Source organism: Oncorhynchus keta, chromosome 24 (assembly GCF_023373465.1).
Source record: "Oncorhynchus keta strain PuntledgeMale-10-30-2019 chromosome 24, Oket_V2, whole genome shotgun sequence".
NCBI lineage: Eukaryota > Metazoa > Chordata > Actinopteri > Salmoniformes > Salmonidae > Oncorhynchus > Oncorhynchus keta.
Window position 1 is genome coordinate 25,598,990 of NC_068444.1, and position 19,411 is coordinate 25,618,400.

Genomic DNA, 19,411 nt, shown 5'->3' on the forward strand with positions numbered 1-19,411 from the left:
TTCCCCTTCACTACATTTGACCAGGGCCATAGGGACTAGGGTGCCATTTAGGGTGCAGCCAAGGAGCCATTGTGGTAATTGTTGAAAAAATATATACCAGCATGAGGGCATGCCTCTATACCTCACATAGTACCAACCTAGTCATTTGTGTGTTGCTGGGGCTTTTTAATATGTGATACATTCCAAGCGGTTTCCCTGTTTGGATTCCCTGTTCTGACACAAACAGAAGGCGTTAGCTTAGTTTAGCTACTGGCTGCACACAGCTTTTGTAGGGCGATTGGTGGCAGAGAGGGTTGGAGGGAGGGGTGTTCCTGGCCATCTGTTATCCACTGTGACCTATTATCTGTCACAACTGGAGCAGCAGCAGCATGTATCCTGCCCCAGCCTCCCCCTGCCCTGCCCCTGCCCCAGCCTCCCCCTGCCCTGCCTCAGCCTCCCCCTGCCCTGCCCCCCACCTTAATCCCAATGTTTGTCTCCTGAAAGGGGGAAAGGCAGGCTCATGTCGCACATTGACTGCCACAATGCCACCTTATCTACCCCGCCCAGCTCAGCCAGTGTTCAGCGACTGTGTGTGTGCGTGCATACAGTACAGAAGGGAGGGAGAGAGGATATGAGAGCATCATGTAAGATGATCAGTGTCTGTCTGGCCTTTAGTGGGATACTCCCATATAAGGAAGAAGTAAATCTCTTGACTTTGGAAGGAGAAAGTGTTAGCTTTCTGTGTGTGTGTGCGCCATGTCAGTGTGTGTGTGTGTGTGCGCCATGTCAGTGTGTGTGTGTGTGTGTGCGCCATGTCAGTGTGTGTGTGTGTGTGCGCCATGTCAGTGTGTGTGTGCGCCATGTCAGTGTGTGTGTGCGCCATGTCAGTGTGTCTTTGCCTTGTCAGTCAGTGTGCAGAGCTGAATCTGCAGGCAGATGATGCAGCCCAACACAGGCAGGTGGTACAGAGTACAGACACATCTGGATGTAGGAGACTTGTTTCCTTTGACACATGTTAATACTCTATACTGTCTGAACTGTAGTTGGTCTCTGGTCACCAGGCCTTGGGGTCAGGAAGGGCCACCAGCTGTGGCCATTAAACTCGAGGAGCGAACTGCCATTTGAGACTGGCTAAATCCCAAATTACACTCTACTCCCTATGTAGTGAACTACTTTTCAATTAAATTCAGAAAAGTGGACAAATCGAAAGTGCAATTCTATTAGCACGATGGTGGTGCTTCAGACACAGAACAAACAAGCACAGATACAATAAATAGACAAGAATAGGGCTTTGGTCAAACGTTGTGCTCCATATAGGGAATAGGGTGTTATTTCGGATGCACACAGTTAGAGAGCTTTGGGGGACCACTTTCAGTTGTTTTAACTGTTGATGTGCGAATGCCCTCAAACTCAAATCTGGACCTCCATGCCAGTTCCACTGCTTCCTGTCATTCTTCCCCTCTAATCAGGGACCTGGGACACCAGGTGGGGTCTACTTAATTACCAGGTAGAACAGAATACCAGCAGTAGTCCAGACCTCCGTAGGGTAAGATTTGAATACCCCTGTGCTAGTGCCAGGCTACATCCATTCACACGAAGGCTAAACATATTTTCTGTCTGCTTATAATCCAAATGATCCTAATCCGCCGAGATACAATAGGTAACCTAAATCACACAACCTATTTAGACCATATGCCAAACCCACGCCGTTGGTCTACACCAGTCAAAGGTTTACTGGTTTAGGTAGCCATTAACGTGTGTGTGTGTGTGTGTGTGTGTGTGTGTGTGTGTGTGTGTGTGTGTGTGTGTGTGTGTGTGTGTGTGTGTGTGTGTGTGTGTGTGTGTTCCTAAATGTATAGCTCTGAGCTGGCATTTACGTGGTCATAGGCTGCGTCGTCAACAGTATATGTACGGTACAACGGCCTCTTCCGGGTGTTCTATTTGAAAACCTTTGATCCAACTGCACAGACCTAGATACAGTTTAGCCCAGCCAAAGAAATGTGCCTCACCTCAACCTTCATTCTATTCAATGATGTATGAAAACAGATAATAGTCCATTTAGTTCTCTCAGGGGGAGGTTGGTTGAATCATAAGAGCAATGTCAAATCTGACAAGCACTTCACTGTGGTTGCTACGGAGACAGCGACCATGTGATTTAGATGACACTGTACAAGCAAAGAGGTGTGTGTGTGTGTGTGTGTGTGTGTGTGTGTGTGTACTGACTACTGTGAGACGGGCACAAACAGATGAGGAAAGGTAGCAAACATGAAGACCGTTGTAACAGAGAGGAGGAGGGTTATTCATTGGAGGGAAACGATTAAAAGATGAGAGGTTATATTGGGGAGTTTGGAGAAGAAGCAAAAGAGGGAGATATAAAAAAATAAAAGCCAGAGGGAATGAGGAGAGAAGAGAATAGGTTATTGGGGATGGAGAGAAAAAGAGGAGAGGAATGAGGAGAGAAGAGAATAGGTTATTGGGGATGGAGAGAAAAAGAGGAGAGGAATGAGGAGAGTGAGAGAATAGGTTATTGGGGATGGAGAGAAAAAGAGGAGAGGAATGAGGAGAGAAGAGAATAGGTTATTGGGGATGGAGAGAAAAAGAGGAGAGGAATGAGGAGAGAAGAGAACAGGTTATTGGGGATGGAGAGAAAAAGAGGAGAGGAATGAGAGGAATGAGGAGAGAAGAGAATAGGTTATTGGGGATGGAGAGAAAAAGAGGAGAGGAATGAGGAGAGAAGAGAACAGGTTATTGGGGATGGAGAGAGGAAAGAGAGGAAGGAAGAGAGGAATGAGGAGGAGAAGAGAATAGGTTATTGGGGATGGAGAGAAAAGAGGAGAGGAATGAGGAGAGAAGAGAACAGGTTATTGGGGATGGAGAGAAAAAGAGGAGAGGAAATGAGAGAGAGAAGAGAACAGGTTATTGGGGATGGAGAAAAAGAGAGAAAGAGAGAGAGAGAATGAGAAAAAGAGGAGAGGAATGAGAAGAGAAGAGAATAGGTTATTGGGGATGGAGAGAGAGAGGAAAGAAGAGAATAGGGAGGATGAGAGAGAGAAAAGAGGAGAGGTTATTGGGGATGGAGAGAAAAAGAGGAGAGGAATGAGGAGAGAAGAGAATAGGTTATTGGGGATGGAGAGAAAAAGAGAGGAATGAGGAGAGAAGAGAATAGGTTATTGAGGATGGAGAGAAAAAAAAAGAGGAGAGGTTATTGGGGATGGAGGAGAGGAATGAGGAGAGAAGAGAACAGGTTATTGGGGATGGAGAGAAAAAGAGGAGAGGAATGAGGAGAGAAGAGAATAGGTTATTGGGGATGGAGAGAAAAAGAGAGGAATGAGGAGAGAAGAGAACAGGTTATTGGGGATGGAGAGGAGAGGAATGAGGAGAGAAGAGAATAGGTTATTGGGGATGGAGAGAAAAAAGAGAGGAATGAGGAGAGAAGAGAATAGGTTATTGGGGATGGAGAGAAAAAGAGAGATAGGGAATGAGGAGGAATGAAGAGAATAGGTTATTGGGGATGGAGAGAAAAAAAGAATGGAGAGGAATGAGGAGAGAAGAGAATAGGTTATTGGGGATGGAGAGAAAAAAGGAGAGGAATGAGGAGAGAGTGAGAGAATAGGTTATTGGGGATGGAAAAAGAGAGAGGAATGAGGAGAGAAGAGAATAGGTTATTGAGGATGGAGAGAAAAAGAGGAGAGGAATGAGGAGAGTGAGAGAATAGGTTATTGGGGATGGAGAGAAAAAGAGGAGAGGAATGAGGAGAGAAGAGAATAGGTTATTGAGGATGGAGAGAAAAAGAGGAGAGGAATGAGGAGAGAAGAGAACAGGTTATTGGGGATGGAGAGAAAAAGAGGAGAGGAATGAGGAGAGAAGAGAATAGGTTATTGAGGATGGAGAGAAAAAGAGGAGAGGAATGAGGAGAGTGAGAGAATAGGTTATTGGGGATGGAGAGAAAAAGAGGAGAGGAATGAGGAGAGAAGAGAATAGGTTATTGAGGATGGAGAGAAAAAGAGGAGAGGAATGAGGAGAGAAGAGAATAGGTTATTGAGGATGGAGAGAAAAAGAGGAGAGGAATGAGGAGAGAAGAGAATAGGTTATTGGGGATGGAGAGAAAAAGAGGAGAGGAATGAGGAGAGAAGAGAATAGGTTATTGGGGATGGAGAGAAAAAGAGGAGAGGAATGAGGAGAGTGAGAGAATAGGTTATTGGGGATGGAGAGAAAAAGAGGAGAGGAATGAGGAGAGTGAGAGAATAGGTTATTGGGGATGGAGAGAAAAAGAGGAGAGGAATGAAAGGTTATGGGGAGAGAAAAAAGAGAGGAATGAGGAGAGAAGAGAATAGGTTATTGGGGATGGAGAGAAAAAGAGGAGAGGAATGAGGAGAGAAGAGAATAGGTTATTGAGGATGGAGAGAAAAAGAGAGGAATGAGGAGAGAAGAGAATAGGTTATTGGGGATGGAGAGAAAAAGAGGAGAGGAATGAGGGATACGAATGGCAGGGTGAACAGTGCGATGGAAAGAGAAGAGGGTAAAGCACCGAGCAGGTCCTGTGTAGCTTTAGTAGGAGAGTGGTTATGTGAGGTGCACATGTGACCTGAGCCTCCCTGGAAGACCAGAGAGAAGAGTGGCCGAGAAAGAGAGAGTGTGTGTGTGTGTGTGTGTGTGTGTGTGTGTGTGTGTGTGTGTGGCAGCTGCAGTGGCCAGGACTGCATTAGAATGCTGAAGGTGCTTATGTATACTGTCATGGGCTAATTCCCAAATAGCTCCCTATATAGTGCACTACCCATAGGGCTCTGGTCAAAAGTAGTGCACCATGTAGGGAATATGGTACCATTTGGGATGCAATAATGCTGTTGGAGCTGGGCTAAAGTGGAAGCTCTGCTCTGAAATGGGTCACTATCTATTTTATGAGAGGTGCCTGGGTTTTATACCGGGGTTGATTTGAAGTCTGTTACCTGAATATAATAGCATTTTGGTAGTTGAAACAAGCTTTAACTGAGGCAAATTTGGTGGTGATAAATGGTTTGTGTCCATTTTTATTAGGTGAATGACGTTGCACTAAACATTATGTGGTCACCCTTTTCACTGTGTCCCACCTCCATCCAACCTATCAGAACATAATGGAACTAAGGCCCTCTTCTAACATGGATAGAAGCATCCTCATACTCAATGATAAACCTGCAACTACTGCTCAATCAGTAAATCTATCAACAACAACAAAAATATATTTTATAAAGCCCTGTTTACATCAGCAGTTGTCACAAAGTGCTTTACACAAGTCCCACCTAGGTAAAAAGTATGTTTAAACAGTTTTGTAATAAGCTACTTTGTGTTCTCTTCATCTGTCAGGTGTTTGCCACCTACCCCAACGAGGACTATGATCGTCGGAATGAGGACGTGGACCCTATGGCTGCGTCTGCAGAGTACGAGCTGGAGAAGAGGGTGGAGAGGCTCGATCTGTTCCCCGTCGAGCTGGAGAAAGGTACATCTCAGCTCAGTTACCCCATAACCTTAATGTGGCAAATCTGTGATTCGAAAAACAACAAAGAACATTCCAGATTGCCCACTTAAGAAAAGTCCCCTTCACAGAACTGTAAAGAGGAGTTGTAATCGCCATTCTCTTGAGACAATCAGAGATCAATCCCCTCACTCAATCAGCATGCATCTATCATCCCTCCATCTGCCTTCCAGTTATCCCTTCTCCCAAGAGGGATATTCTGATTTTTAAAAGCTATTATGAAACAAAAGAGCATTTCATTTTCATCATGGATTACGATGATTTTATTGTTGTCTCACTGTCCTCAGATGGGGATGGGCTGGGTATCAGTATCATTGGGATGGGGGCGGGGGCAGACATGGGCCTGGAGAAACTGGGCATCTTTGTCAAGACGGTCACCGATGGAGGAGCAGCGCATCGGGATGGCAGGTACGTTACAAAATGGTGGCCTTCATCTACGGCTTTTCCAGCTACACTCCTGGCAGACTTACCTGAACAGGTTCTGCATGATTTAATACATCTAAGAAGCAATCAAGCATGTGAGATGAGCCAAACTTGTATCTCTAGTAGTAGAATTCACATCTCTGTCTACCTTGCGGATTTTGATATGTTATTGCTTTTCCACAAATAGGTTTGGAATAATAAAGGGAGTCAATTCGGTCGCATTACGGTTCCTTGCGGTAGCAGGTCTCGCTAGCAAAACAGATTTCTATCTCCGAGACAAACCTGAATGAAAAAGTAAGCATATTATAAGACTGCGGTGCTGAGAATGTTGTACTGCTTTGTGTTTCTCCACCCAGGATCCAGGTGAATGACCTGATAGTGGAGGTGGATGGGACCAGTCTGGTGGGGGTCACTCAGACCTTCGCTGCCTCCGTCCTCAGGAACACCACAGGCACTGTCAAGTGAGGATATGTTTTTGGCAATAGTGCGCTACTTTTGACTAAGGTCTATAGGGCTCTGGTGAAAAATAGTGCACAATATAAGGAATAAAGGTGCTATTTGAGATGCACACTTTGATGCAACACTCTGATGTTACAGAGGCTTCTAGTTAACACTTTTTTTTTCATTTTTAGCAGGTTTCTTCCTCACCAACTAAACTCTTTCAGGACCCTGTCTTTCAGGACCCTGTCTTTCAGGACCCTGTCTTTCAGGACCCTGTCTTTCAGGACCCTGTCTTTCAGGACCCTGTCTTTCAAAGATAATTTGTAAAAATTAAAATAACTTCACAGATCATTGTTTTCCATGCTTGTTCAATGAACCATAAACAATGAATGATCCACCTGTGGAACGGTCGTTAAGACACTAACAGCTTACAGACAGTAGGCAATTAAGGTCACAGTTATGAAAACTTAGGACACTATAAAGACGCCTTTCTACTGACTCTGAAAAACACCAAAAGAAAGATGCCCAGGGTCCCTGCTCATCTGCGTGAACGTGCCTTATGCTTGCATGCTGCAAGGAGGCATGAGGACTGCAGGCCATAAATTGCAACGTCCATACTGTGAGACGCCTAAGACCGCGCTACAGGGAGACAGGACGGACAGCCGATTGTCCTCGCAGTGGCAGACCAAACGTAACATCACCTGCACGGTACATCCGAACATCACACCTGCGGGACAGGTACAGGATGGCAACAACAACTGCCCGAGTTACACCAGAAACGCACAATCCCTTCATCAGTGCTCAGACTGTCCACAACAGGCTGAGAGGCTGGACTGAAGGCTTGTAGGCATGTTGTCTGGTGAGGACCTGCCTTACATCACCAGCAACAACTTTGCCTACGGGCACAAACCCACCATCACTGGACCAGAAAGGACTGGCAAAAAGTGCCTGCACTGACGAGTTGCGGTTTTGTCTCACCAGGGGTAATGGTCGGATTCGCGTTTATCGGCGAAGGAATGAGTGTTACACCAAGGCCTTGAGGTGGAGGGTCCGTCATGGTCTGGGGCAGTGTGTCACAGCATCATCGGACTGAGCTTGTTGTCATTGCAGGCAATCTCAACGCTGTGCGTTACAGGGAAGACATCCTCCTCCCTCATGTGGTTCCCTTCCTGCAGGCTCATCCTGACATGACCCTCCAGCATGACAATGCAACCAGCCATACTGCTCGTTCTGTGCGTGACTTCCTGCAAGACAGGAATGTCAGTGTTCTGCCATGGCCAGCAAAGAGCCCGGATCTCAATCCCATTGAGCACGTCTGGGACCTGTTGGATCAGAGGGTGAGGGCTTGGGCCATTCCCCCCCAGAAATATCTGGAAACTTTCAGGTGCCTTGGTGGAAGTGTGGGGTAACATCTCACAGCAAGAACTGGCAAATCTGGTGCAGTCCACGAGGAGGAGATGCACTGCAATACTTAATGCAGCTGGTGGCCACACCAGATACTGACTTTTGATTTTGACCCCTCCCCTTTGTTCAGGGACACATTATTCCATTTCTGTTAGTCACATGTCTGTGGAACTTGTTCAGTTTATGTCTCAGTTGTTGACTCTTGTTATGGTCATACAAATATTTACACATGTTAAGTTTGCTGAAAATAAACGCAGTTGACAGTGAGAGGACATTTTAATTTTTTTGCTGAGTTTACTACTGCTTTGAGAACAATTAGCTACTGAGAGGAAATAGAGTTGCCTTGATGGACGTCTCTCTCAAACACTTGAATACAGACAGTTTAAATGACTTCATCAAGTCTAATCCCTACTCTATTTTATTTGTAGTACTGCGTGATGCGAGACTCTTAAGGTTTTCTGTACACATCTTCTTCTTAGTTTTGCAGTGGCTTTAGACTCTAGAGAAGACTGTCTAAATGACCACATCCTCCCACATACATACTGTGTAGACCAGGGCATGCAGAGTAGTCAGTCATCAGAGGTCAAATGGGGCCATGATGAAGAGCGAAAACTTCCCTTCGAGATACAGAACCACAGACAAAGCTGAAACTCACGTTTGAACCATGGAAGAGCATAAAAACATCCCCATCATGCTCACAGCAGGCATCAACACAATTATCATTCTGAAATGCCAGAGGGGTCTATTTGTGGCTGACTGAATGGGGCACCAGAGTCGCCTGCCTATTCCTCAATCCCCAGCACTGCTTTGTCGTCGTATACAGGCTCATTCATTCATCATTCTGGAACTAGTGATCAGTAGAGCTATGGAGGTAATTGTGTGTGTGTGTGTGTGTGTGTGTGTGTGTGTGTGTGTGTGTGTGTGTGTGTGTGTGTGTGTGTGTGTGTGTGTGTGTGTGTGTGTGTGTGTGTGTGTGTGTGTGTGTGTGTGTGTGTGTGTGTGTGTGTGTGTGTAATTGTGTTGTGTGACTTTAGAGAGAGCTCATGCATTATAGATCAGTGGACGGGGAAGGAAGGGTTGAGGCAGGCAGGCGGTCAGTTGGGCCTATTCATCAAAATGTCAGCCATGGGAATGGATGGGTGAATGAGGATGGGAACTGTGTTTAGCATTTAATTACCTGATAGTTTACGGGGGGGATTCTAAGGCTGTTGTGGTGGTCTTGATAACTAACTGACTATGGGTACTCATTCTGAACTTCACTACTCCGATTCCTCTTACATAGCTGAGGAGAGTATTACACTGAAAAACACGTCTCTCTCTGAGCATATTGGGTCAAGGTTGAGAGGTTATATAATTCAGATTATTTAACCTCTTGCTAAGGGACCATATCATAGAGGTTCCTCTTATTGCAGTCCACATAGAAAGCCATTTTCAAAATCTGTAATTGTATGCAGGTTTCTAATTGGTCGGGAGAAGCCGGGCGAGCAGAGTGAGGTGGCCCAGCTGATCCAACAGACCCTGGAACAGGAGCGCTGGCAGAGAGAGATGATGGAACAACGCTACAGCCAGTACATGGACGACCAAGAGGTAGGTCTACAACCAGTCTGTAACCAACCAGTACATAGATGACCAGAAGGTAGGTATACAATTGGTCTACAACCAGTATAGGTAGGTCTACAACCAGTCTAACCAACCAGTACATAGATGACCAGAAGGTAGGTATACAATTGGTCTACAACCAGTATAGGTAGGTCTACAACCAGTCTAACCAACCAGTACATAGATGACCAGAAGGTAGGTATACAATTGGTCTACAACCAGTATACAATAGGTCTACAACCAGTCTACAGCCAGTACATGGACAACCAAGAGGTAGGTATACAATTGGTCTACAACCAGTATAGGTAGGTCTACAACCAGTCTGTAACCAACCAGTACATAGATGAGCAGAAGTTAGGTATACAATTGGTCTACAACCAGTCTACAGCCAGTACATGGACAACCAAGAAGTACAGTCCAGATGGACAGACAGACAGGGGAGTTCCTACCAGAACGTGTCCAATAAGAATACAGATGTTTTCTTTATGTTGTGAAATGTTTTGCTACTCTGTGCCTTAAAGAACACGACTCTGAACACGGCTAGTTTAGAGAGAAACTGAAACCTGGTCACTATTTTAATAAATAAAAAAATAATAATACGCATTTTTAGGTACATTTTCCCCTCTGTGTGTTCTATTTTACCCTTTAGGATTAAGATACTGTATGTGTGCCAATCACATCTTTGTCAGAATTGACCCAAAGCCGGTGGCTGTATCGAGTGAGCTGAATGGGCGTGAGTCCTTAGCTACGCTGTTACTGTCCAGTATAGCCTCCAGACAGTATAAACACACGTGTGCTTCCCAAATGACACCCTATTCTTCCTATGGCTCTGGTCAAAAGTAGTGCACTAAATAGGCAATAGGGTGCCATTTGTGATGCATACCAACAGGTCAGTTTAGAGAGCATAGGCCAAATAGGATAAATTAAATTCTGTCTCCCTCTGACTTCTTTTTCAAAATGAATCAGAGTTTCTGATGTTTTGGCCTCTTCATTCATCTCTGGGTTGTTAGGTTAGAGATTTTAGAGTACTTACAACCCAAAAGGATGATTTTTTTTTTCTCTAACCTCTGTCCAATCAAAATCCTATGAGGATGCAGGACATTCTTATGTTCTCCATCTTATTACTTTGACATGCAGAATGATGGCATAATGGTTGAGGGTTTGTTCTGTGTTCCCTCCCCCAATCTAGGGATGCTCTTCAATGGTGTTATACGCCATCTAGTGGCCAGTCTCAGTACCAACCAACCATTTATTATTTTATTTTACCTTTATTTAACTAGGCAAGTCAGTTAAGAATACATTTTTATAACCGTGATGCTGTTATAGTAGCAGCAGGCACAGGCATTTATAAAAAATACTGTGAAATGGGATTGATGGAAGCATATTGAACCTATTCAAACCTATTCAAATATGCAGACACTTTGGCCCTGTCAATTAAGAGCTGGAGAATAATTAAACCCCAAACCGAATAGTTACTTTCGGGCTCACCGGTCCTCTCTTTCCCCAGGATGGTGAATATGGTACTGATGAGGAGGAGGATGACGAGGAGGAGGTCAGCCCCACGGAGCCGTCTGCCATCGAGGTGTTTGACCTGGCTGAGAACGAGGACATCTCTCCCCTGGAGACGGACCCTGAGAAGCTGGCGCATAAGTACCGGGAGGTGAGAAGAACCATTAAAGATGAAGGGCGGTGTCGCCCTGTTCCTTATATACTGCACTACCTTTTGGACAGATTTTGCAACAACTTCCTTAACTCTCTCCTCAGCTTCAAATAAAGCATGCTGTAACACAGGCAGAGATCCAACAGCTGAAAAGAAAGGTAGGTTAAGTTGTATTATGTTGCTGCTGTGCTATGTTGTTGTCTTAGGTCACTCTTTATGTCGTGTTGTGGTGTCTCCCTTTTTCGTGATGTGTGTTTTGTCCTATATTTTTATTTTTAATTCTAGCCCCCGTCCCCACAGGGGGCCTTTTGGCAGGCTGTCATTGTAAATAAGAATTTGTTCTTAACGGACTTGCCCAGTTAAATCCAGGTTAAATAAAAGAGAATATATATATATATTTAAATATTTGGATATATCGTGATTGTTATTAAATGTGATGTCCCAATGTTTAATTGTACAGTACATTTACTACTTAATTAATATTCAATGGCATTTACGGCCAGTCCGTTTGTTTACCTGTGTGTGTGTGTGTGTGTGTGTGTGTGTGTACACTTACACGCATCTGTGTGTGTACTTCTCCACACTCCCAGCTGAACCATGCAGAGCAGGACAAGCAGCGCTGGCGTATGGACAAGAACCAGCTGGAGCAGACCCTGCAGGAGAACAAGGAGCGCATGGAGAAGCTGGAGGGCTACTGGATGGAGGCCCAGAGTCTGTGTCAGGCTGTGGACGAGCACCTGAAGGAGACGCAGGCCCAGTACCAGGCTCTGGAGCGCAAGTACAGCAAGGCCAAGCGCCTCATCAAGGAGTACCAGCAGAAGTAAGGCCGGGCCATACACACACACATACACACAGAGGTTGCATTGCTACTAGCGTTAGCGCAATGACATGCTAGCTGTTCCCATAGACTTCCAGTCATGGAGCCATTGACTATCCATTTAAAAGCGCGTCTCTGCAGAAAAATATTTTTGCAGTGGCAACAATTTGGGCCACCGCTGCTAAATTAATATAGGGGAAACACTGAGTGTGATTAGTGTCTCTCTGTGACGTCTCATCTGTAGGGAGATTGAGTACCTGAAGAAGGAGACTCAGCGCTGTGTACAGGACGGGGCCGAGGCATCACTGAAGGAGGAGTCAGGACAGCTCCATGAACAGGTAATAGTGGAGACTGATGGCTGTATGTGTGGCTCCAACACCAAGGTTTGTCTGTTCGATTCCTGCTGGGGCCACCGATACAAAAAATGTATGCATGCATGACTGTCAGTTGCTTTAGATAAGTGTCTGTTAAATTATATATATTTCATTGTGTGCAGCCATTGGGGAGACAATTAGTGAAGCAGAGCATTGGTAAAGTTTCTAGTAGTCTATCATAATACATAACTGTAACCTTCTGTGTTACTTTGGTTGCAGGTAGCAGATCTGGAATGCAGGGTTGAAGAGCTGAAATCTGAACCTTTATAAAAGCCTGGTTTCAAGAACATGAAGTGAATACCAGGATGTTAGTGTATTTGCAGTGGACCCAGGGTATTTCTTGCCTCAACTTAGTATTGGTTTGCGGTTGCATACGTGTACCCTCAGGCTTTGTATTGCTGCATATAATCTCTTTATCTAACAACCCTTTTAATCCTGTTTTTGTTGTTTGTTTTGTGAATATTTCCCATCTGGTAATATTGCCAACGGCTACTGGTTTGTCTGATAGTTTAATCAACCATTTTCTTAACATTTAAAAAAATACTGGCAAGAACTTCTGTGGAGCTCTAACCGTTGCTGTTCCGTATTTGGCCATTTGATAGAAAATAGTGTTTGAGTGAATTAGAAAACCAGGCTTTTGATTTCAATTTGCAAAAACAAATTCCTTTTCTTTATTTTGTGATGTTTTATTTTCTGGGATTGTCATTTTACAGCTGTAATACTGTGTGGTTTATCAAACAAAGTTTGGTTTGTATATATTATTTTATTAATACATGTAAAACATTTAACATGTATGCACTAATGAAGTCAAGAGTTGGTGCATATGATAACTTATGTGACTGAGGAAGACGTGGAATTGTAAAATGTTGACACTGGAGAAGATGTAGAATGATTGTGTTGGTGCTTCACTGGAACATAAGAGAATACCGTAGGTTATCCATCTCCTTCTACAATTAGATCAGCAATCCAACCTTTGCAGGGGTTTGTCACTCAACTTCAGTCGACTGCTGCCTACCTCTGAGTTAACAACCGTAGAGCATGTGTATTGTTAGCCAGTCAACTCCGCTACCCAGTAATGGCTACTGATGCGATTCAGTAAGAGCATAGTAAACCTTCAGTAACAACTAATTTCTTAATAAGTAACTGAACTTACATAAAATAACTCATTGTAAAAAGGACCAGAAGAGAAAGTTTCCAAATCTGCTGTGCTACAAAGGGATATGGACAAGATTTGAAATCTGATTTTTTTTTTAACATTTTATTGTGGATGTAATCAAAGATGTGTTCAACACTGACTGAATGGCAGACACAAGAACTGGTGATAGAAAGTGTTGGGAAACACAACTGGTGCATGTTCATTAGAAACCAAACAGAATAAAATGGACTGAAACAGGGAAGAACTTGTCTGTTGTGTACCCTAATGAACACAACCATGGACTTTGATGGTGATGAAACATCACCAGCAGCTATTGTGCACTCCCCATTCCCCTGACTGGAGCACATGGAATCACTGCCAGGTAGTATTCACCTGCTTCTTCAGTTTGGACGGAAACTTACTGTAAAAAGCCTATTTATGTCAACTCCCATACCAGTGTGTTTGTATAGTTAAAATGACTGAAATATTTGATTGTTTATATGGTAAACGCCATATGTGAGGAGGTATTGGATTAAAGCTGGTAAGATAAGCAATGGAAACTGTCTAGAATGGATATTTGTTGAATTTCGGGGGCAAGACCTGGGTGATTTCACAAAGACAGTGTTGGATAATTTTATGAAATGAAGAAATATCTCACGAGCATGTTATGTATTTTCATAAGATTTTAGGCTTGTACAGGGCACATGCTTTGCATTATGTTTTGTGGAATAAATGGTGAACCGTGATAATGAAGTCAGTCTTTTTTAAATTCATTTTCTATTTCCCTCATCTTCAGTTTACAAACGGAATTGTCCTCCAGGTACAAAGATACATCACATGACCAAAAGTATGGACACCTGCTCGTCAAACATCTCATTCCAAAATCATGCGCATGAATTTGGTCCCCCTTTGCTGCTACAACAGCCTCCACTCTTCTGGGAAGGCTTTCCACAAGATGTTGGAACATTGCTGCAGGGACTTGCTTCCATTCAAACACGAGCGCGTTAGTGGGGTCAAGCAATAATAAAAAACAAATCACATGCTTGTACTTGTGTTGTAAATAGTATGGAATTCTGATCTGTGAATGTTGCTCTGCTACAGAAAGATCAACTTAACCAAGTAGTAAATAATGTGGGTGGTGCAGCCAAATTATGAGTGCATCTTTTCATGGTGTCTCGTCAGGTGATAATTTCGTGAAAACCTTTTGACACACTGATCACACTTGTACAGTTTCTCTCCGTTGTGCAGCAGCTGGTGAGCTTTCAGACTCTGAGGTCGACTGAAGCTTTTCCCACATTCAGGACAGGTACATGGTTTCACCCCAGTGTGTTTTCTCTCATGGCGCTTCAGATCCCCAGACTGACGGAAGGTCTCTCCACACTCTGTACACAGGAAAGGCTTCTCCCCTGTGTGTATCCTCACGTGCACATTCAGCTGTCCAGAGTGGCTAAAACACTTCTCGCAATAAGAACAGCGGTATGGCTTTTCTCCCGTGTGAATCCGCTGATGCTGCTTAAGGCTGTAGAAACAAGAGAAACCTTTCCCACAGTCATTGCACAAGTACCGTTTGGCTGTGACTGACTGGAAACACCTGTGAGATTTGAAGCATTTAACATACTTGTAGCTCTTCCCACACTGAAAGCAGAGGTGGACCTCTCCCCCCTCCACGGCCTTCTGCTCTGGTGGAATGAGGCCCAGGCCTGAGGCTTGAGAGACATACTCCTCAGGGTGGTGTCTCTTAACGTGCTTCCGGAGGTACCTCTCCTCGGTGAAGGAGAATTGGCAGTAGGAGCAGGGGACAGCTTCAGAGCTCAGCTGGATGTCCTTACATACTTCTGCCTCCAGGTGGCGCTGTAGACCGGCAGCCTGACTGAAGAACCTTCCACAGCGGGTGCAGCAATAACGCATATTTTCCTTCGGGTGCTTGTTGAGCTTGTGCTTCTTCAGGGTGGTGTACCGTTTGAAGGTAACCCCACATGTAGAGCAAGAATACGGCGGCGGCCCCACCACGACTTGGATGCACTGATGGGATCTGAGAGACTCTGGGTTGTCGTAGGTTCCCTGACACTCAGTGCAGCTGTACTGGGCCTCCTCTCCAACAGCCTCTCCCTCCATCTCCTTCTCCATGTCCAGATCATCTGAATCAGGATCTGAATGGGATCTCTTCTTGGTACTGATTTGTCTTTGTTTTGGTGCGTTTGTCTTAGTTTTGGCTTTAGAGGTCCTGGTGGACTTTACTCTGAGGTTTCTTAGTCTCTGAGAGGGAGCTCTTCCAGTCTGGGTCTCTGTAGGTGAATCATTGGAGGGGGGCTCCGGTTCCCAGGCGCTGTCAGAGGGCGGCCGGGGCAGATTCTCCCCTCTGACCTCTACTACTCGATGCTTCTTCTTCGTTCCGTGAACTCGTAGCTGGTGCCTCGCCAGGTCATACCCCTGAGCAAAACACTTCCTGCACTGGGGGCAGCAGTAGGGTCTGACGTTGGAGTGGACAGCTCGCATGTGTCTTTGGAAGTGACCCTTCTGTTTAAAGCGCTTCCCACACTGAGAGCAGCTGTTGGCCTCCTCACCTCTTTGTGCCGGCTCATCTGTCTGGGGCTCTGTATGTAGACCATCAGAGGGGAGTTCAGGGGATTCAGGTTTATGGGTGCTCTCCCCTCTGACCTCTAGAAAAGCCTGCATTTTGATGACCTTTTCCCTTTGGTCATGGCTCTTCATGTGCTCACAAAGGCTGCTCTCCACAGTAGAAGAGAATGGGCAATGAGGACACGGGAATAAGACCGAGGTCCCTGTAGGTGGAGCATCGGAGGTGGAGGACTCTATTTCCTGGGTCCTGTCAGGGGGTGGCTGACTCTTCCCTCTGACCTCTTCAGACATAAACTCTTCTATTCCCTGCTTCTTCTTCTTTCCATGAACTCGTATCTGGTGCCTGGCCAGACAAGACAGCTGAGCGAAACACCTCCTACAATGGATGCAGCAGTACGGTTTCACCTTGGAGTGGACATTTCGCATGTGTCTCTGGACGTGGCCCTTCTGCTTAAAGCTCTTAGGACACTGAGGGCACCGGTAGGCCAACTCTCCTACAGAGGAAGACGACATCGGGTCTGGCTTTACATTGCCATTAGAAAGGTGATTGTCAAGCTCACTCAGTTCAGACGCAGGTGATAGGTCCAGAGAGTGTGATTTCTCTGTATGTTTTTGAAGGTAGGACTTGGTGGTGAAAGTAAGCTGGCACTGACAGCAGAGGAAAACCTGAGACGACAAATCTGTTCTAAACTCTGAAACAGAGAGAAGAGAAGACGCAAAAGTTAGGTCTTACTAAACATTACTAAAGTGACTGGCATTCTTTCAACCTTTTTGAGTTTCAGAAATGTAATATTCCCTATTATTATTCCTTACACACCCTCACATAAGCATTCTAGACGCCCAGTGCCTGAGCAAGGTCGTAAAAGGAGACTGGGAACGATAAGTACCTGAAGGGGTGCACTTTCGGAGCCAGATTTGGTCAGAGGGGTCCCTAAACCTTTCGATGAATCTGCCCCCAGGCCAAAACAGGAACTCATCTCCTGGGAGGATGGAGCGGCAGCAGTGGAAGAAAACAATCCCCCTGTACTGGAGTGCTATGAGATTACCCTCCTCTTCATTACGAGCACAATTAACATACCTGAGAGAGAGAGAGCGTAATGTGACTTGACAGACAGACTGTAGAATAAGTGAGGGTACGTCCTAAAAGTTACCTCATCCAGTTGGAATGAGTGTCTCGTGCAGCATCGATGTACTCAGATTCACTCTTACTGTTCCAGACCTGAAAAAAAGCAATGCTTTTTATAGAAAAACATGACAAATAATCTCAGCTGACTCGACACAACACTCATAAATATAGTATAGAGACAATGCTTAAGATTTCCATGGAATAGCACTATAGGTGCACCCAAATATCACCCAGGGTCCTAGGGTTGTGGTCAAGTAGGGAATAGGGTGCCGTTTGAGAGACAGTTTTACACAAACTATAGTACAGTATTTTGTACATTTAACCTTTATTTTGACAGGGAGTCAAGCTGAGACCAAGGTCTCTTTTATAGATGAGCCCTGCAAATAGAAAAATATACACCTATCACTACGGAAAGCAAAACAGATAAAACACATCATAGGAAACAAACACACTATTCAGTAAAAAGGTTCTAAATCAGCCATCTGAATATCCCTACATATCACAATTGCCCAGTATATCAGTACTCACTCACCTCCCAGGAATAGTCACTTGCTACTGCTCTTTCCCTGGTAGTCACCTCCCCCTCACAGGGGCCAAAGTGCATTCCTGGGGCCACAGCTGGCCCTTGGTTTAGGACCCCCAGGCCTGCCCCTGGGATACTGGACCTGCCTACCACCAGCCCATGGGGTAGGGTGAGGAGGGCCCTCTGGGGTATACCCATTGGAGTGGGAGAGTCCAGCATGAAGGACAGACCACCTTGGACATCACACTGGTCTTTGTTGGAGGTATGACACTCCTCACAATCTGTAAAAATAGAAATACAAAGTGATAGGCCTAAGTAAGCTGGTACAATCATGTGGTAAGCTAAACTGGATATAACATGGCCTTCCACTTACCAACTGTAGATCTAAGCAACTATGATTTGAAAGATGCATGCAAAGACCATTGATGGCATTGGAATTCAAGATAGTCAGAGTACACAGAATTCGTTCTCACTCACAGAGGTCATTACCGTTGTCATCTAGTAGTTGATGACCCTCCTCTTGGCCTTGTACCACAGTGTTCACCAATATATTCTGGACCAGGCTGTCAGAGAACACTGTGACAACACAGATCCAGTGAGAAAATGGAGTATATGACAAATGTTCCTGACACAGGAGTACATGACAATCACTATCTGAAACTGATTGAATTTGGCTACTGCAGCCTGAGTACCACACCTGCAGAGGGGTTGTCTGTAATGATTTGGACTTGGCATCCCTCCTCTGACACACCAGGATCTGCCCACTCCACAACGATCACTTCTTCAGACATCACTGTAGACTCCATATTCGGTTAGTAGTGTAGCAATGACAGTGTTAGCAAGCACAACAGCCATGTATCAGGACAAAACCTTCACCCTGTGTGATAAAACTATGGCAAAAGCCATTTGTCCTGATATTATACCAATTTCACGAATTAATTTAACAGTGCATTAGCTACTAAAGAAAATACAACATCTAAATGTCAAAATGCACAATGTTGTTGGCTAGCAAGCTACATACAAAAATGCTAGCTAGCATGGTGGAATTAGCATTATCTTGCAAGATAGCTAGCTAGTGTTCAAAATAATATTGACACACCTGGACAACCTGCGCTTCTTGAAACCTGTAATTACTAATAATCTTCGTTATCATTTAGATACTAGTGTATGTCAATTTTGGAAAACGGATTTGACTTTTGAGGAGAAAATTAATGAGTAGCTTCTCCTTCTTCAAGTTGTTTTGATGGCGGACCGCAACCATTCATGGGTAGCTGGTATCGCGATTCCCTTTACATGACCCGGAAGTGAAAATCTTCCACAATGACGGCTTGCCTCTAAAATGTGACTTTTTGCAATAATTGACTATGCCTTGATGACCAGAGTATTATTCATACACTTTAGTTTTTCTATACAATAACACAATCTTATAAATTAATTTACAAGATGAAGGAGATCTTCATATAATCGCAGACTACATCAACTATCAGCAGCGCCGCTGGTGTAGTGGTATCATGGAAGATTCCCATTCTTTCGACCCGGGTTCGATTCCCGGGCGGCGCACTGATTTTGCTATCTTGACACAGAAATGCAGTGCTATGGTTCATTAAATGCACGATTACACAAAGTAACAACAACGATGAGTTTACTTGGTTAGTCATCATCAGAAAAACTGTCTACATTTAAAAAAAAATCTTTCGACGCTTGGGCTTGCCTGGAAAACAGACGCTGAATTGCATTGAACTCTACATCGGGCAGAAATTGCATTTTGAATCTGGAAAGTTTCCTCTCATGACCCCCTCCAAGCCAGAATTTTGAATAAAATTAAATTTGAACGTACTTTA

General features: G+C 44.6%; 2 protein-coding genes, 1 long non-coding RNA gene and 1 other non-coding gene across 10 annotated transcripts in view; 3 read left to right on the plus strand and 1 right to left on the minus strand.

Annotated features, from left to right (window-relative positions):
• Positions 1 to 14,090, plus strand: part of LOC118402880 (neurabin-2-like) — a 36,877-nt gene extending 22,787 nt beyond the window's left edge. Inside the window, exons 3-11 of the mRNA XM_035801237.2 lie at positions 5,320 to 5,452; positions 5,776 to 5,896; positions 6,268 to 6,372; positions 9,211 to 9,343; positions 10,863 to 11,015; positions 11,120 to 11,173; positions 11,606 to 11,835; positions 12,077 to 12,170; positions 12,426 to 14,090. Of these exons, the coding sequence (XP_035657130.2) occupies positions 5,320 to 5,452; positions 5,776 to 5,896; positions 6,268 to 6,372; positions 9,211 to 9,343; positions 10,863 to 11,015; positions 11,120 to 11,173; positions 11,606 to 11,835; positions 12,077 to 12,170; positions 12,426 to 12,476 (1,074 nt within the window). The 3' untranslated portion in view covers positions 12,477 to 14,090. The remainder of the gene's footprint in view (positions 1 to 5,319; positions 5,453 to 5,775; positions 5,897 to 6,267; positions 6,373 to 9,210; positions 9,344 to 10,862; positions 11,016 to 11,119; positions 11,174 to 11,605; positions 11,836 to 12,076; positions 12,171 to 12,425) is intronic.
• Positions 1,082 to 5,288, plus strand: LOC127911429 (uncharacterized). Of its 4 annotated transcripts, XR_008078470.1 has the most exons (5): positions 1,082 to 2,723; positions 3,043 to 3,145; positions 3,224 to 3,326; positions 3,748 to 4,227; positions 4,314 to 5,288. It is a non-coding gene; the product is annotated as an uncharacterized LOC127911429 (long non-coding RNA). The 4 variants fall into 4 exon arrangements; XR_008078469.1 differs by lacking the exons at positions 3,043 to 3,145; positions 3,224 to 3,326 and having other exon boundaries at positions 1,082 to 2,555; positions 3,641 to 3,907; positions 3,961 to 4,227; XR_008078467.1 differs by lacking the exons at positions 3,043 to 3,145; positions 3,224 to 3,326 and having other exon boundaries at positions 1,082 to 2,555; positions 3,641 to 4,227.
• A 70-nt stretch (positions 14,091 to 14,160) lies between the features above and the next one.
• Positions 14,161 to 18,851, minus strand: LOC118402879 (histone-lysine N-methyltransferase PRDM9-like). Of its 4 annotated transcripts, none has more exons than XM_035801236.2 (7): positions 18,670 to 18,851; positions 18,268 to 18,363; positions 18,048 to 18,146; positions 17,580 to 17,851; positions 17,073 to 17,140; positions 16,809 to 16,999; positions 14,161 to 16,613 (listed from the first exon to the last, which is right to left on the minus strand). In XM_035801236.2, exons 2-7 carry the CDS (start codon positions 18,359 to 18,361, stop codon positions 14,491 to 14,493), a joined length of 2,847 nt encoding a protein of 948 aa, XP_035657129.1. In that variant the 5' UTR covers positions 18,362 to 18,363; positions 18,670 to 18,851; the 3' UTR covers positions 14,161 to 14,490. The 4 variants fall into 4 exon arrangements, with proteins under 4 accessions (XP_035657129.1, XP_035657126.1, XP_035657125.1 ...); XM_035801233.2 differs by having other exon boundaries at positions 18,060 to 18,146; positions 18,268 to 18,370; XM_035801232.2 differs by having other exon boundaries at positions 18,268 to 18,370.
• Positions 18,852 to 19,059: 208 nt separating this feature from the next.
• On the plus strand, positions 19,060 to 19,130 carry trnag-ccc (transfer RNA glycine (anticodon CCC)). The gene has a single exon. It is a non-coding gene; the product is annotated as a tRNA-Gly (tRNA).
• The last annotated feature ends 281 nt before the right edge of the window (positions 19,131 to 19,411 follow it).

Bases quoted from the DNA above. Each gene is read 5' to 3' on its own strand.
- LOC118402879 (XM_035801232.2), bottom strand. From the start codon at position 18,723: ATGATAACGAAGATTATTAGTAATTACAGGTTTCAAGAAGCGCAGGTT. The intron at 18,371-18,669 runs GTGTGTCAATAT...CCGAATATGGAG, and splicing joins AAGAAGCGCAGGTTGTCCAG to TCTACAGTGATGTCTGAAGA. The intron at 17,141-17,579 runs GTGAGTGAGTAC...GCTTTTTTTCAG, and splicing joins CAAGTGACTATTCCTGGGAG to GTCTGGAACAGTAAGAGTGA.